Genomic DNA, 17,052 nt, shown 5'->3' on the forward strand with positions numbered 1-17,052 from the left:
CGCGATGTTCATGTAGCCGGGAATGAATCGCCACTCCACGACGCACGTCCGACTCAAGATCTTCCCGATGCGATGCGCCACAAATTGCTTGTACCTCCTATGGTCCGACCTTATCCAGGCCAACACCGTCTTGGAATCGGTCCAAAAAACGGTTTTTGTGATCGGTAGTGAGTGGCCCGCCTTGATAGCCACCGAAAGTCTCGAACCGAGTTCCGCTCCGTCTAGTTCCAGCCTTGGTATGGATTGGTTATTCAGTGGCGCCACCTTCGTCTTCGCGCCGACGAGCGCACACCTTGGTTCACTTTTAATGACTGCTCTCAGGTAGGCCGCGCACCCGTAGGCGACCTCGCTCGCGTCCGTGAAAATGTGCAGTTGTAACCCGTCACGATCTTCCGGCCCCGCTGACGAAAAATAACAGCGAGGGATTTTGAAATCGTCGATTGAAGGGATTACTGCTATCCACCGGTTCCACTTGGGTGTGTGTTCGCCGTCAAGTTGCTTTTCCCAGCCGGAGCCCGAGCGCCACAAGTCTTGGAGAAGGAGTTTCCCGTGAATGGTAAACGGGGCCAAGTATCCATGGGGGTCGAAGAAACTTGCGACACAGCTAGCCACCTGTCGCTTCGTCGGAAGCTGCTCCCCAACGACTAGCGGTTCCAGATCCGCGCGCATTTTGCTTGAAAACACGAACACGTCTTCGTTGGGGTCCCAAGCGACGCCTAGGACTCGTTCAGTGTCGGTGGTTTTGTTCGAGGTGAAGTTGACGAGTTGTTCTGTCCTTGGTTCACCCAACTGTTCCAGGAAAGCCGCGGAGTTTGAAACCCAGCTCCGGATATGAAACCCGGCCCCCGCGTGGATCATCTTAACTTCGCGCGCCCGTTTAACTGCTTGGTCGACTGTATCGGTACTATCCAAATAGTCGTCGACATAGTGTTTGTCGACAATCGCTTCTACTGCATCTGGGAACTTGTCGGCAAACTCCCGCGCATTTTTGTTCTTTACATACTGCGCGGAGCATGGGGACGAGGTTGAACCGAATGTTGCCCTGTCCATCACATAGATTTGCGGGGGGCCACGCGGAGAAAAAAGAGTTCAGAAAATCGTGAACAAGCGTTCATGAAAATGGGAACCACGAACAAAGTGTTCAAATTTCATGGTACGTTTTTCAAAAACGTACCATGAGATTTGAACACTTTGTTCGTGGTTCCCAATTTCATGAACACTTGTTCACGATTTTGGGAACTCTTTTTTCTCCGTGCAGAGGGGTCGTCGCGATACAGGAAACGCTGGGACTGCTTGTCGCTCCGCTTGATCTGGATCTGATGGTACATCTCAGCAATGTCGCCCCCAAAGGCGATCGGCCGCTCTCGAAAATGGTACAGCACCACGGGCAGGTTCGTGAGGAGGTCCGGTCCCTTCAAAAGGGCCGAATTCAGCGACGTTCCTTGGACAGCTGCCGCCGCGTCCCAGACTAAACGGATTTTGTTTGGCTTCTTCGGGTTTAGCACCACGTTCAAGGGGAGATACCACACCTTGCCCGGTACAGCGTCTTCCACGTCCTGCGCAGTGAGCTTGTGCGCATACCCCTTTGTGACGTACTGCTCGATCTGCTTGGCCACGTTTTCTTGCAGCTGCTGGTTCTTGGCTAGCTTCCTTTCCAGGCTTTTCATTCGCTTGACTGCCATGGGGTAGCTATCCGGAAGCTGGGGTTGATCAGCTCTCCACAAAAGTCCAGTCTCGTACCGGTCACCTACTCGAACAGTCGATTCCTCCAAAATCTCACGAGCGCGACGATCATCTGCGGATTCCGGCAGCAACGACACTTGGACACCGGATTCCTCTTGGACGAAGTAGTTCTTCAGCAGCTCGTGAAGTTCCAAGTCAGCTGCGTGCAGGGGACCGTACACTGTCCAGCCAAGATGCGTGCGCACGGCGATGGGCTCGCCAGCTTTGCCGACACGGGACTCCAACGGAGCGTAGACGTGGAGATGCTTCAGTCCGATCAAGATTTTTGGAGCGCCACTCCGGTAATCGGCTACCGGCAGATCCTTCAGATGCTGGTATTTGGCAGCTATAGCGGAGTACTCCAGGGTTTGTTCCGGGAGCTTCAGTTGCTCGACCGTGTGTACATTTTTCAAAGAGAACTTCTTGTTTGAGTTTAGTCCCGCAATTGAAACAGTAACACACTTCGAGTCTTTCTCCGTTGGGTGATCGGTTGGGATTTTCCTTCTAGCTGGATTTGTTCGGCCACTTCTCTTTCCAGGAGCGAATACGATGCACCTTCGTCGAGAAAAGCTATCACGTCGACGCTTGAAGCAGGAGTTCCGGTCTTCCGTAAAAGTTCTTCAGCGTTTCAATTACTGTCGGAACCATCTCTGGATACAGCAGTTGGCCTCCTACCATCTCGAGCGCAGGGCCTTGGATGGCGTCAATCAGTCTGCCCAAATTCTCCAGGTTCGACCAGTTGCAGGCCAGGTTACTGTTGCGCCAGCTGCTGTAGAAAATCGGCCAGTCCTCCGGCTTTCCGGTGAAGGTTGGCAGCCTCTGGAACGGACCCTTTCGTGCCGCGAGATGGGCCTTGGTTAGTTGCGGCCCGGTCTGGTTGAACTCCTCGGGTGGTGGAGGTAGCGACGGGAGCGATTGTTCATCATCGTCTTCGGAAGAACTTTCGTGCTCCGATGGCTCCGGAGTGAGTACCGGCGAAGGTTTCGGCGTAAATCTAGGGTGAGGGGCAGGTTCGGGATTCTTTGAACCTTTTCCAGAGCCTTTGCCGGCGCCTTCTCCTGATCCATTGCCTGGCCTGACTTCCGGATTCCGTAGTGGCGTAAGTGGTTGCTTCGGCAGTTTATCGGAGCGATTGACAGGAGTGGAATGTTTCGGGTAAGCGCCAGTGTTATCTGCCTTGGAATGGTGCTTTTTGACCACAGGTTTTTGCGCCTCATCCGCCGACTTCTTATCATCCGCTACGCCGTACTGCTGCTGCAAGAGTTCCTTCATTTTACGCATCTTCTCATCGGCCGCCTTTCTCATTGCCAGCATCTTGCACTCCAGCTCATATTCAACCTGCCGCTTCTCTTCCAGCCGTGCTAACTCCCGCGCATAGTTCCGTAAGTTGATCCGGCGCATCACTTCCAGATCCATTTTATGCTGCTTTTCAGCATTCTTCTGCAGCTCCTCGTTCCAGAGGTATCTGGTGTCCTTAAGGACGTCTGTATCATCCCCAGCGCCGTCGCCGTTTCCGTCACCGTCGCCCGTGCCGGCGCCGTTACCGTCGTCCGTGCCATCGCCGTCTGGGTCAGCCTGGCCCGCACACGTCTGGCAAATCCACGAAACTTCTTCCACATCTTCCGTACGACCCGCACAGTTGGCGTGGGACAGCCGAGAGCACTTTCCGCAGCAGATCAGCTTAGAATCGGCGTCGACCGGCTTTTCGCACAGCGCACAATTGAGGTTTTGAGCGGTTATTTCAAGGTTAGAACCTTCATCCTCGGAGCCGCTCATCATTAATTTTTGAGTTTTGTTCGGACGAGATTGAAACCGGTTCTTGAAGCAGACTCAAATTATTGTTGGTGCAGCTCAAAACTACAAAAGAATTCATTTATTAGGTTTAAGTTTAGAATAATCATTTTCTCCACTCACATTAATGGTTTATCTCCTATTCCGTTCAATCCGAACAAGTTTGAACTCTTTTAAACTCTCCTTTTCCCAGCCTAAATAAAAGCTAATTAAGATAAATTGAACAGGATTATTGTAGCGAGTACTTACAAGTACAAAATCAAAAAATATAGGGTATTTTAACCATTAGTGGACCCCCTAGTAGAGCCGAAGCACATTTTTCATAAATTTTCAATATTTTAAGCACTTTTTCATAACCCTTTGTACAAAACAATGAAAACTGAAGTCTTTTGAACAATTTTGACTATTTGTTTCATCAGTTTACTTGTTTTTAAGCAGAAAAATAGCCACTTGAAAAAAAAATTGTCTTTGCCTGTTATGGACCCCCTTTTCCTATAGTGGACCCGGGTCCATAATCCGATTGTGGACCCGGGTCCACTATAGGCAAACTGTTATTTTTATACCAAATATAACTGATATTTGATGTTTTGATGCATGGTGTAGGTCTAATAATAGATATAATGAATAAAAGATGGATTTTGCTCACTTTTCATCATAAACAAATATGTTTTGTTAACAAATTTGGCTTTAAACAACAACAAAACCTAACAGACATTTAAACACATTTATTTCCGAAAAAGATCAGAGAAAACGTTTCAAAAACCACTGTAAACATAAAAATAATTAAAAAACGTTATTTTGATGCACATTTTTTTATATTATTTACATAAATGGTTGACCGAAACTTAACAATATATTATAGATAGATTTGTTTACAGTTGCTGATAAAACCACGCATGTTTATTTAAAAAAAATGTTTTGTTCTTGATTTTTTATTATAAAATATCATTTTAAACTGCAATCATGATGCTTCAGTTAAGTAAAATTGACTATAGTTTTCATTAATTATATTTTTTACGGCTTCAGCATTTTTGGTGCTTTTAACACTTAATTTTTTTAACATCTTAATTTTTGAAGGTTTAATTAACAGGGGTCCACTTTTGGACAAGTTTGGATTTTCGTTGTCCTATATTGGACCCCCCTAATTTTTGCTTGAAAATGAGCAGTTCTTCGCTTTATTTTAGTAAAGTTCCTTAAACTTTCATTAATTCAACTTGCTGAAGTTAAATAATCAGTCTAAAAATGATTGGATAGTTAATTCAATCATAAAATATAAATGCAGTTTTGTTGTGAAAATGCTAGTGGCCATGGCTGATTTCAGATGTCAAACTCAAAACTCTTATTTTGGTGAAAAAGACAATTCAATATCAGTCAACATTGATTTAAATGATGTTGAACATGCCAAATAAAAGATTTGTAGACAACAACACGCTTGAAATTGTGATTTTATTGAATTTTTCATCAAAAACCCTTCAGAGGGTCCACTATAGGAAAGGGGTCCACTAATGGATAACGTACCCTAGTTTAAGAAAATCAGCTGGATAATTAAAGTTTTAAACAAAGTCTTCTCGAGCACGTCTTTACAAAGCAGCAAGTAGATTTTTTGTGTTTTCTTCTTTTCGTCGAGCCAGTAGTCGTCGCGCGGCCGCAGGAACTCGCCAAACGCAGCTCATCAGTTTTCAGCAGGGCTGCTGCTACTGTTGTGGCCTGAACCACAACACGCCCTTTTTCCCATATTTACCATCTCTGTTTGGCGATATAAGACAATAAAACTTATGTACGTCAACAGGTAAACGCAATGACTAAATCTAGGAGATAAAATGAAGTTAAGTCGATAGGTAGTCAATAATACTAGGGAGGTAGTTGATCTACCGACATGAAAATACTTAATAAAGGTGAGCTCGTCCTTGGACGAGCAGAGTTGAAGTACAACGGAACAAGTGTACATTGTTTTATATTAAAGAAAGTCTGCGATACTAAATATTTAACATTTGGTGTCAGAAGTCAAAAATGTAGCTGAAGTAAAGTGATTAAAAAAAAAGGATCATCGGCCAGGAACCCTGCAGTAAACACGGACACGATTGGTAACATATAATAAAAAATACTTTAACACTTTTCCGTCCAAGGCATCCCGTACTTACACGAACGACCAAGGCGGAAAAAAAGTTGGAACGCTAACTTCAACTCGCTGGTTCTCAGCCAAAACTCAACCAATCTGGATGATTCCTTTTTCCAGAGATTTGTACGGATCTCCAGATGAGCCTAGAACTTTGCAGATCTCGATTTGATCAATCCTCTAATTACTACGACTAAATTAGTCGGAGCAACTTTTTTTCCGCGTGTATTTCCGAAAAGCGACTCAAGCGGGAACATTTTTGCTACGCTGCAAAAATACAATAACTTTGCTAAAATGTTAGCAAAACCCATAAAATTATACATCAAAATTTCCGTTATGATCTCAGGATTATGGTGAACTTCTCAAATTTCCATTATTTTCTCAAAAAAATCACAAAACTACGTAAAACTACAGAAATAATAAAAATGCCTCATTTTATGACTAGAAATATATGGTAAAATCATTGATTTCATTGATTTTTTTTCATGAAAATGTTTCAAGTGATCTAAATTATATGTTTCAGAATCATTCTGGGTGTGTTTCTTCCTGAATACTACAAAATTTTACCAAAACTACGTAAAATACAGAAAATTTTATGCTTTCCTTTAGAACTTTATTTGCTGCATGATAAAGTCATTGATTAATTTCATGAAAATTTTGCAAATGATCTTAATTATAAGTTTCTGAATCATTCTGAGAGTGATTCTTCCTGAATACTAAAAAATTTTACCAAAACTACGTAAAATACAGAAAATTTGATACTTTCCTGTAGAACTTTATTTGCTTTATGGTAAACTCATTTATTTATTTCATCAAAAAATTTCAAATGATCTTAATAATAAGTTTCCGAATTATTCTGAGTGTGATTCTTACTGAATACTACAAAATTTTACCAAAACTACGTAAAATACAGAAAATTTTATGCTTTCCTTTAGAACTTTATTTGCTTTATTGTAAAATTATTGATTTATTTTATGAAAATGTTTCAAATAATCTAAATTATAAGTTTCCGAATCATTCTGAGTGTGTTTTCATCCTGAATACTACAAAATTTTACCAAAACTACGTAAATACAGAAAATTTTATACCTTCCTTTAGAACTTTATTTGCTTCATGGTAAAATCATTGATTTATTTTATGAAAATGTTTCAAATGATCTAAATGATAAGTTTCCGAATCATTCTGAGTATGTTTCATCCTGAATACTACAAAATTTTACCAAAACCACGGTAAATACAGAAAAATTGATACTTTCGTTTAGAACTTTATTTGCTTCATCATAAAATCATTGATTTAGTTTATGAAAATGTTTCAAATGATCTAAATTATATGTTTCTGAATCATTCTGAGTGTGTTTCTTCTTGAATACTACAAAATTTTACCAAAACTACGTAAAATACAGAAAATTTTATACTTTCCTGTAGAACTTTATTTGCTTCATGGGAAAATCAATTATTTATTTCATGTTTTTTTTTAAATGTTCAAAATTATAAGTTTCCGAATCATTCTGAGTGGGTTTCTTCCTGAATACTACAAAATTTTACCAAAACTACGTAAAATACAGAAAAATTGATACTTTCCTTTAGAATTTTATTTGCTTCATGGTAAAATCATTGATTTATTTCATGAAAAATTTTCAAATGATCAAAATTATAAGTTTTCGAATCATTCTTAGTGTGTTTCTTCCTGAATACTACAAAATTTTACCAAAACTACGTAAAATACAGAAAATTTTATGCTTTCCTTTAAAACTTTATTTGTTTTATGGTAAAATCATTGATTTATTTTATGAAAATGTTTCAAATACTCTAAATAATAAGTTTTCAAAACTTTTTGTGTATGTTTTCATCCGAAAAAGTAATATTCAAAAAAAATACAATATAAACTTCAATACAGTTTTTTTTCAAAAAATTGAAATATTCGTTGCAAAATTTTTTCAACTTAAGTTATCGATGTGAAATCGAATTTGCAATCAAAAATTATTATAGTGATTTTATTTTAAAGTGCACCGTTTTCAAGTTATAGCCATTTTTAGGTAACTCTTTTGAAAAAAGTCGCATTTGTTCATTTTTTAAAATTAGTGCCCATGTTTGCCCACCTTTGAAAAAACTATTTTTGAAAAGCTGAGAAAATTTTCTATATTTTGCTTTTTTGAACTTTGTTGATACGACCCTTAGTTGTTGAGATATTGCCATTCAAAGGTTGAAACACAGGAAAATTGATGTTTTCTAAGTCCCACCCAAACAACCCACGATTCTCTAATGTCGATATCTCAGCAACAAATGGTTGAAATATGAAACATTTGTAGATTTTTCCGATCTTTTCGAAAAAAAAATATTTTCAAAAACTTAAAATCAAGACTAATATTTCAAAAGAGCGTAATATTGAACGTTTGGCCCTTTTAAAAATATTTTCAGCTTTTCAGCTTTCAGCTTTTCAAAAATATTTTTTTCAAAAGTGGGCAAACATGGGCACTAATTTTAAAAATGAATAACTGCGACTTTTTTCAAAAAAGTTACCTAAAAATGGCTTGACTTGAAAACGGTGCCCTTTATAAAAAAAATCACTGAAGTTCTTTTTGATTGCAAATTCGATAGTACATTGAAAAATGAAGTTGAAAATTTTTTGCGAACAATATTTAGATTTTTTGAAAAAATCTGTATTGATTCAAAAAATCATAACTCGGTCAAAGAGTTTTTGCCCATTCAGGAAATTTATGAAAAGTTGGCATTTTATGTCCTCTAAAACAAGAAAATAAAAAAATTAAAAATAGTGGTTTTTGCATCACCATTTTTTTACCGTGTATTATTAGTCCTTATCCATACCTACAACTTTGCCGAAGACACCAAACCGATCAAAAAATTCCTTCAAAAGATACAGATTTTTGAATTTTCACATATCATTTTTGTATGAACAGCTGCCAAATTTGTATGGAAAATTAAATGAACGAACTAATGATGCAAAATGGCTTCTTTGGGCATATCGAAGACACTAAAATAGTTTCAGCCGGATTAAAAAATACAAAAAATAAAATTAAAGGAAAAAAAACCGATTCTGTAGAGAACTGCTCCCATACAATAAGCTTCCAAAACAATGCTCTACATTCTAATACCAACATAAAATTATAAATATTATGAAATTTTCTGTGTTTTACTTAGTTTTGGTAATTTAATTTTAGTATTTAGGAAGAACCGCACTGAGAATAGTTTTGAAACTTATAGTTTAGATCATTTGAAAAAAACATCATGAAATAAATCAATTATTTTTCCATGAAGCAAATAAAGTTCTACAGGAAAGTATCAAATTTACATTAATTCACGTAGTTTTGGTATTTTTTTTAAGTATTTAGGATAAAACACACACAGAATGATTCTGGAACTTATAAATAAGATTATTTGAATTTTTTTCATGAAATAAATAAATGATTTTACCATGAAGCAAAAATTCTAAACGAAAGTATACATTTTTTTGTATTTTACGTAGTTTTGGGGAAATTTTGTAGTATTCAGGAAGAAACACACTCAGAATGATTCGAAAACTTATAATTTTGATCATTTGAAACATTTTCATGAAATAAATCAATGATTTTACCTTGAGGCAAATAAAGTTCTAAAGGAAAGTATTAAATTTTTTGTATTTAACGTAGTTTTGGTAAAATTTTGTTGTATTCAGGAAGAAACCCACTCATAATGATTCGGAAACTTATAATTCGGAAGCATATAATTTAGATCATTTGAAACATTTTCATGAACTAAATTAATGATTTTATGATGAAGCAAATAAAGTTCTAAAGGAAAGTATCAATTTTTCTGTATTTTAGTATTTTACGTAGTTTTGGTAAAATTTTGTAGTATTCAGGATGAAAACACACTCAGAATGATTCAGAAACTTATAATTTAGATTATTTGAAACATTTTCATAAAATAAATCAATGATTTTACAATGAAACAAATAAAGTTCTAAAGGTAAGCATAAAATTTTCTGTATTTTACGTAGTTTTGGTAAAATTTTGTAGTATTCAGGAAGAAACACACCCAGAATGATTCTGAAACATATAATTTAGATCACTTGAAACATTTTCATGAAAAAAAATCAATGAAATCAATGATTTTACCATAAAGTTTTAGTCATAAAATGAGGCATTTTTATTTTTTCTGTAGTTTTACGTAGTTTTGTGATTTTTTTGAGAAAATAATGGAAATTTGAGAAGTTCATCATAATCCTGAGATCATAACGGAAATTTTGATATATAATTTTATGGGTTTTGCTAACATTTTAACAAAGTTATTGTATTTTTGCAGCGTAGCAAAAATGTTCCCGCTTGAGTCGCTTTTCGGAAATACACGCGGAAAAAAAGTTGCTCCGACTAATTTAGTCGTAGTAATTAGAGGATTGATCAAATCGAGATCTGCAAAGTTCTAGGCTCATCTGGAGATCCGTACAAATCTCTGGAAAAAGGAATCATCCAGATTGGTTGAGTTTTGGCTGAGAACCAGCGAGTTGAAGTTAGCGTTCCAACTTTTTTTCCGCCTTGGACGGAGGAGTGTTAACAAACATGGAAAATTGGTTGAAATTTGAACACATCGAACTATTTGACGGTTCGGTGCAAAAATTAAAATCCTTTATAGAAATTGTGGATCTTTTTCACGAAATCTATAAAACAAAAAATATAAATGAGAAACATTTCCTTACAGTGATTAAATACTGTAAATTTTCGGAAAATGTACAATATGAATTCAAAAACAAAAAAATTGATACTTGGGACCAACTTAAATCTTTTTTGCAAGATAGATTTAAACCAAGTTTAAAATTGATGTTGGAATTATTAGACGAAATGAATGCATCATCAATCAAGCAAAATGAAACCTTAACTGATTTCATTGCTAGACTCAATTATATTCTGACAAAAATAAAAAACAATTGTGGCTCCGAATTTGAATTATTCCATCAGCATGCCATGGGTAAAGCTGTATGGAAAATAAAAGATTTGTTGTCCATCGACACAATTATTATTTTAGGCCAAGCGTCTACTTTAGACGAAATCAAAATTACTTTGGAAAAATTAAATTTAGGTGACAAAAAAATGTATGGTGAATTTCTACCATTAATTGACAGAGCAGGAAATTTAGAACAATCTACAGCTCAAAACAACGGAGTTCAATATTTTAAATTCAAAAACCATTTTCAACCATGTTTGAATTCTGGGAAAAAAGGTCCCCAAAACTTCAATCCCAGGTATAAGGGTAACAATTTTAATCCATTGCACAATAACAATAATGATGCAAAACAAGAAAAAATTTATAGAATCCGACAACAAAATAACATGAATTACTTTCATGGTAAAAATAATTGGAAATATTTTGTTCCTAAAAGGGAAAACATTCATTATAAAGATACAAAAATTAACCCTAATCATAAGGGTAAAACTTTCGTTCCAATTTTTAAAAACAAAAGACCTTATTTTATAAACAATTACGATAACAACAATAATAATAATATGACAAATGGTAATTTTCAAAATAACAACTCTCGCAACAATGGTTATAATAACACAAATAATTGCCACAACTATAACACAAAATATAATCATTACTGGCAAAACAGTATGCCAAAAAATAAAAATTATTTAGCGAAAAACAATTCAAATGATGAAATCTCGTATATTCAAGCTGAAAATTTCAACAATCCAAATATCAGTGAAAACCTTTGTGACAATACTGAAAATCCAATTCTACATAAAAATCAAAAAACAGCAGAATATGAAAATTATGAGGAAATCAAAAATAATTCAAAAATTTTCGAGCTTAACGAAAAACATAATGAGCAAATTAAAATTATAAAAAATGAAGATAAAAAACAATGTCAAAAACTAGATTACCAACAAAACAAATTTAAAAATTATTTCATTGAAAACGAGAAAAATATTTTCTTAAATAAAAATGATCACTTCTACCAACAATTTATAGAATACTTAGATGATCTAAGTAATCAGTATTCTTACTGATAAACAAAAAAAAACACACACACACACAATCATGATAGAAATATTTAAATATTTAACAATCAATTATGTTGATATCTGGCCAATATCAAATATCAATGAATGTTAATGATTTACTCTACCTTAATCGAAAAAGCAAATTATTTTAAATCATATATGTTTTGCCGGAGAATACATCTGATTTAAATATATGTTCAGCGAAAGTATAATAAAAATTCTATCAAGCAAAAATCTAAGAAAAGCATTCAGCGTGCACAAAAATGAACCAAAGCAAATATTTTTGCTAAATACAAAATCAATGAAACAAAGCAAATATTTTTGCTAAATACAAAATCATTTTCAAAACAAATTATTCGTAAAAAATAAAAATAAATGGTTCAGAACATATAACAGATTGAATAAAGAAAAATGCAATGCAAAAAGCTAAAAGTAAATCAATTCATTAAATATATTATACAAATATTACAAATAATTCAAAACTAGCAAAATAGTTTCCTAATTTAAAATCATAGTGTGTCGAAAAAAACAGACGAGCAATCAAAGATATCGAAATCAACCTTTTAATACTTTATATTTAATCAATCGATATTGTAAATATGATTTAAGTTTGATTGATTTAATTTGGTTTGTAAAAATCAATTTCATATCTTAATATTAAAACTTAAAAAAAAACAACCATCATATATTGAATAAATTTCAATTAAGAACACTGCAATATAATGTAATGTACTAATCAAAAAAATCACACAAGATTGATTCATATTTTCCACTTTCAAATCAGACACAAGAAATAATCTTAAAGTTAAAAAAAATCAAGCGAACAATATACATGGAAATCTTTTCAAATAGGTTTACTAATTGCTGTCATAACACAAACATCATAATTTCACTTCATTTAGTATAATAACTAGTTTGAAGTATTTTTTATAGCAATTTCTCTTATTTTTTTTAAATATACTGTTAGTTCATAACAAAATAAGGAGATTACAAATTGTGACTTTATACTCAATAAACATGACTTGAATGATAGTATTAAAAAAGGAACAACAAACAATTTCGTAGATACTTATGAATATATAGATCCCTTAAAAATAACGTTACCAAAAATGTATAAAAAGGGAAAAATCAGTTTTTATCCATGAAAATATAAACATTATAGATGTACCAACTGAATTACAAAAAAAAAATGATCAAAAATAATTATTTACAAAAATACATGCATTATAAAAACAATTCAACATACAACATAATTATAAAATAAATACATACACTAAAAACACACATATAAACACAAAAACAAACATCTCGATTATCACTTAACATAGTTTTGAAATTTTATAAAATACATTTGTAGTTAAGTAAAATAAATACAAAGTAAATAAGTAAAATCTGCATAAGACAAAACTTATTTTTGTAGGGGGAAGGAGACCCCCACGTTCCAACCTTCAGACCAAACAATTCTAATTGTTTCGCCATCTTCATCTTCATCTAATCGTCGCCGAGATCGTGGTCGTCATCAAAAGATTCACGAAAACGAAACCGTTAACAATCGAAATGGTTCCAAAACAACAACATCAAGACATCTTCAGCACCATCATCACAAAGTGTATTTACACATTTTCAACGCCTACAGTCATCCTGTACATTTCACATTTCAAATATATTTTATTGAAATCTTTTAAATTTTAGGAAATGTAATCAATGTAACTTGCATAATTTTCGCGTCTTTCAATTGTAAAACATTATTTTTGCTGTCTAGAAAAAAACATATTAAATTGAAAGTAAAATTCATAATAGCACAGTAAACAAAAATATGAAACGAATCCATTCAAAATCAGTAAACATAAAAATATTATTATTTAGCCATAAGAGTTATCACTGATTTACTACTTTTATTGTATCCTACTAATCCCGAGTAAACCGCGGGCAATCGGTTCCATCAACTAACATTAGTTTAAGTAAAATTTGTAAACAATATGTACCAAACAAAACAATACCGTATTTCAGAAAAAATCAAAAACATCATGAAAACTTATGAAACAAATGACAACAATCTACATAAAACAAAACCTCTACAAATTCAGACAACACATCTATAAATGTCACATAAATAGGTTTCAAAGTATTGTAGCACTATTGACAACATTAAATGATAAGATAAAAAAGATCTCTTAGATAATAAAAAACCTTTTCCGAGGGGGATAGTGATGTTGTGGCCTGAACCACAACACGCCCTTTTTCCCATATTTACCATCTCTGTTTGGCGATATAAGACAATAAAACTTATGTACGTCAACAGGTAAACGCAATGACTAAATCTAGGAGATAAAATGAAGTTAAGTCGATAGGTAGTCAATAATACTAGGGAGGTAGTTGATCTACCGACATGAAAATACTTAATAAAGGTGAGCTCGTCCTTGGACGAGCAGAGTTGAAGTACAACGGAACAAGTGTACATTGTTTTATATTAAAGAAAGTCCGCGATAATAAATATTTAACACTACAGTCTGGCGCGCCTAATCGGGACTGCGGTGCTAACAACGGGATTTCACAGAAATCTTCAAATTTCACGAATTACCATGAATTTAGAACAATGGTAATTATTCGGGACCGTAGTGTAGGGGTAAGCGTGGTTGCCTCTCACCCAGTTGGCTTGGGTTCGATCCCAGACGGTCCCGGTGGCATTTTTCAAGACGAGATTTGGCTGACTACGCCTTCTGTCGGATAGGGAAGTAAATGTTGGCCCCGGTCTAACCTAAACGGTTAGGTCGATAGAGCTCAGTCAAGGTGTAGGAGTCATCTCCTTGGGTCCTGCCTCGGTGGAGTCGCTGGTAGGCAGTTGGACTAACAATCCAAAGGTCGTCAGCACGAATTCCGGGGTGGATGGAAGCTAAGGTGTGAAAAGAAGTTTGCAATTGCCTCAACAATCAAGCCTTCGAATACTTAGTTTCGCAATCGAGAACGCCAAGGCAATGCTGTAGAGCGAATAATTTGATTTAGATTTTTTGGAAATTATTTGAATATTAAAAATTTATACAATGTTGAAATGTTAAAAAATTATGCAACGTTGATATGTAAAAAAATTGCAAGATTATTTCAGCAAGTACCCTACCACTACAAAAAACTACGCTTTAAAACGATTTACGATTTAAAAATCAATAACCCAACTGCTCGAAACTATATATAGTTTTATTATTAAGATTTTGGGTGTTGATAAAATAGTAGAAAACATGTCCTGGACGCAACGAAGAAAATACTTCCTTTAACTAAAAGTTATTTAATTCATTAGCGCAGCTATAACCAAGAAGGGAATATTATTCACCACATATACCTAAAAGAACTTTGGAAACTTGAAGACAAATTGGGTGTGTTGTCATTGTCACAAAAATAATGCAACGAGCTGAAACGTCGGGCAATTTCAAACAACAAGATCGTTTGATCTGTTTTATTGACTGAGAAAGCCACAAACAACTCGCAACAAGTGTCCAGTCGAAAACAACCCATAAATTTATGTAAATTTTGATGAAACTATTCAAAAACATTAACTCAATTTTACCCAAGCTGACGGTACATCTCTGCCAGGGCAACGGACTAACTGGTGGGGTTGTCCCCAAACAGTAAGCAAGCTCAGTGAAAGGGAAAATACTAATGATGGATGTTGTCGTGATAGCCGCTTGCTTCTTGTCCACCACTCCGGTTCCAGTGAGGACAAAAAAGAAGAAACGACCCAACGTTGGTCAAACGCCTCGACTCGACCCCAACGTGCCACGTGTGACCTGCTGGTTCCGATCGGTCGCTCTATTGAATTTTCCTGCGTGACTTTTGCATCGATGCGTGGATGATGATTATGTATGGGGCGATGGACGACGGACGACGGCCAAGGTATTAGACTAATCCTGGCACCGGCTTACCTTGAGTAATGATTGTATCGTTCTTCATCCAGTAATTGATTGATCTCGGGAAGGCTTCGGAGTTGCATTCCAAGGTCAACCGCTGACCCAGAGCTGCCCCCACCAACTGGTCCTGGATCCAAATCATGGGAGGAACTGTGAATGAAAGGATGAAAAGAGGAAAAAATGCTAAAGCTCAATAATTGAGGGCTTTTAACGTTCGTTGATGGATTTAGGGTTGGAGACTCGTTTTTTTTATTATTTGTTTTTCTCTCGATACTTACAATGCACTATTAGCATGACGCGCTTGCTGACGGATGGCGGGATCCCGTTGGAAGCTATGCACAAATATGCTCCCATATGAAGTCGATTGACGCGGGAGATTGTGAATGTGGAAGCGTTCAGACTGGAAGCTGAAAATAAAAAGGACACAAGCTAAATAATTGGTCTGCGCCATGATGGATGTGATTTTTTCATTTTGAGAGATTTTTTTTTGCTGCCTTCAAATTACCTCCCGTACTAATTGGTTCGTTACCCTCCCGGCGCCACATGATGACCGGCTGGGGTGAGCCGGATGCTGCACATTTTAGCGTGACATTGCTGCCCTCCCTCACGACCATATCCGTGCTGGTTGGGTAGTCTAGGATATTTGGCGGTACTGAAAATAAACATTGCATGATTGAGCACATATTTTTGACCATCAGGCTCGAGCGACATCCGCCGGCAGAGCAAACATTTCGCAACACAATCCAAACACAAACGAACGGGCCCTAATATTTGCCCACGAATCAGAACCCTATTGGTAATCGTAAATTATGACCCCGGTTCAAACAAGAAAATTTTTGGTCATTCCCCAAACTTACCCACGACATTCAGGAAGCCTATCTGATTGCGCATCGGGTCGGTATTGACCTGGCACATGTACCAGCCCTTGTCCGACTCTTTGACGTCCTTTATCCGCAGCACCCACTTGCGGCCCTCGACGTGCGTTATCGTCATCCGGTGGTTCTTGGTGATCACGTGCGTCTGAATCGTCAGAATCGTCTGCGTGTCCACCCTCAGCCAGGCGACCTGTGGAGGGGAGACAATTGACCGGTTTAGGAGGAAAGGCTAAGAAAAAGTGGACGATGTTACACGTGTACCTTGTACGTCTGAAGATTATCGATGACACAAATCAGTATTGCTTCCCGGCCGAGGGCAACCGTCAGGTTCTGGATGGGCTCTCCAAATTTTGGCAAATCTGAAATTGCAGAACAAATATGGATTGTTACAACTTTCAATAAGCTTTAGTGTGAATGAACCATTCCAAGATGGAATAATGTTGAAAAAGCCTTTGTAAATTTTTAATTTTTATAACTAATCTTCAAATTTGTATCACTCAATTTTATATTTGTGGTTTTCTTCAAGTCTTAATTAAACATTTTGCAAGAAACGGATACAAATCTTTTCATCTAATCCGGCAAATCTATCTTGAAAAATTTGTAAACATTGAAATGTTTCCAAGATCGTAAAAAAACAATTTCATTGTATAT

General features: G+C 35.9%; 1 protein-coding gene across 1 annotated transcript in view; it reads right to left on the bottom strand.

Moving 5' to 3' along the window:
* Nucleotides 1–17,052, bottom strand: part of LOC120422191 (lachesin-like) — a 70,228-nt gene that overhangs the window by 18,133 nt on the left and 35,043 nt on the right. The window contains exons 3-7 of the mRNA XM_039585572.2: nucleotides 16,663–16,760; nucleotides 16,384–16,591; nucleotides 16,032–16,178; nucleotides 15,805–15,933; nucleotides 15,542–15,676 (exon numbers count right to left, since the gene is read on the bottom strand). Coding sequence (XP_039441506.1) covers nucleotides 15,542–15,676; nucleotides 15,805–15,933; nucleotides 16,032–16,178; nucleotides 16,384–16,591; nucleotides 16,663–16,760 — 717 coding nt within the window. The remainder of the gene's footprint in view (nucleotides 1–15,541; nucleotides 15,677–15,804; nucleotides 15,934–16,031; nucleotides 16,179–16,383; nucleotides 16,592–16,662; nucleotides 16,761–17,052) is intronic.

This window comes from Culex pipiens, chromosome 2 (assembly GCF_016801865.2).
Source record: "Culex pipiens pallens isolate TS chromosome 2, TS_CPP_V2, whole genome shotgun sequence".
NCBI lineage: Eukaryota > Metazoa > Arthropoda > Insecta > Diptera > Culicidae > Culex > Culex pipiens.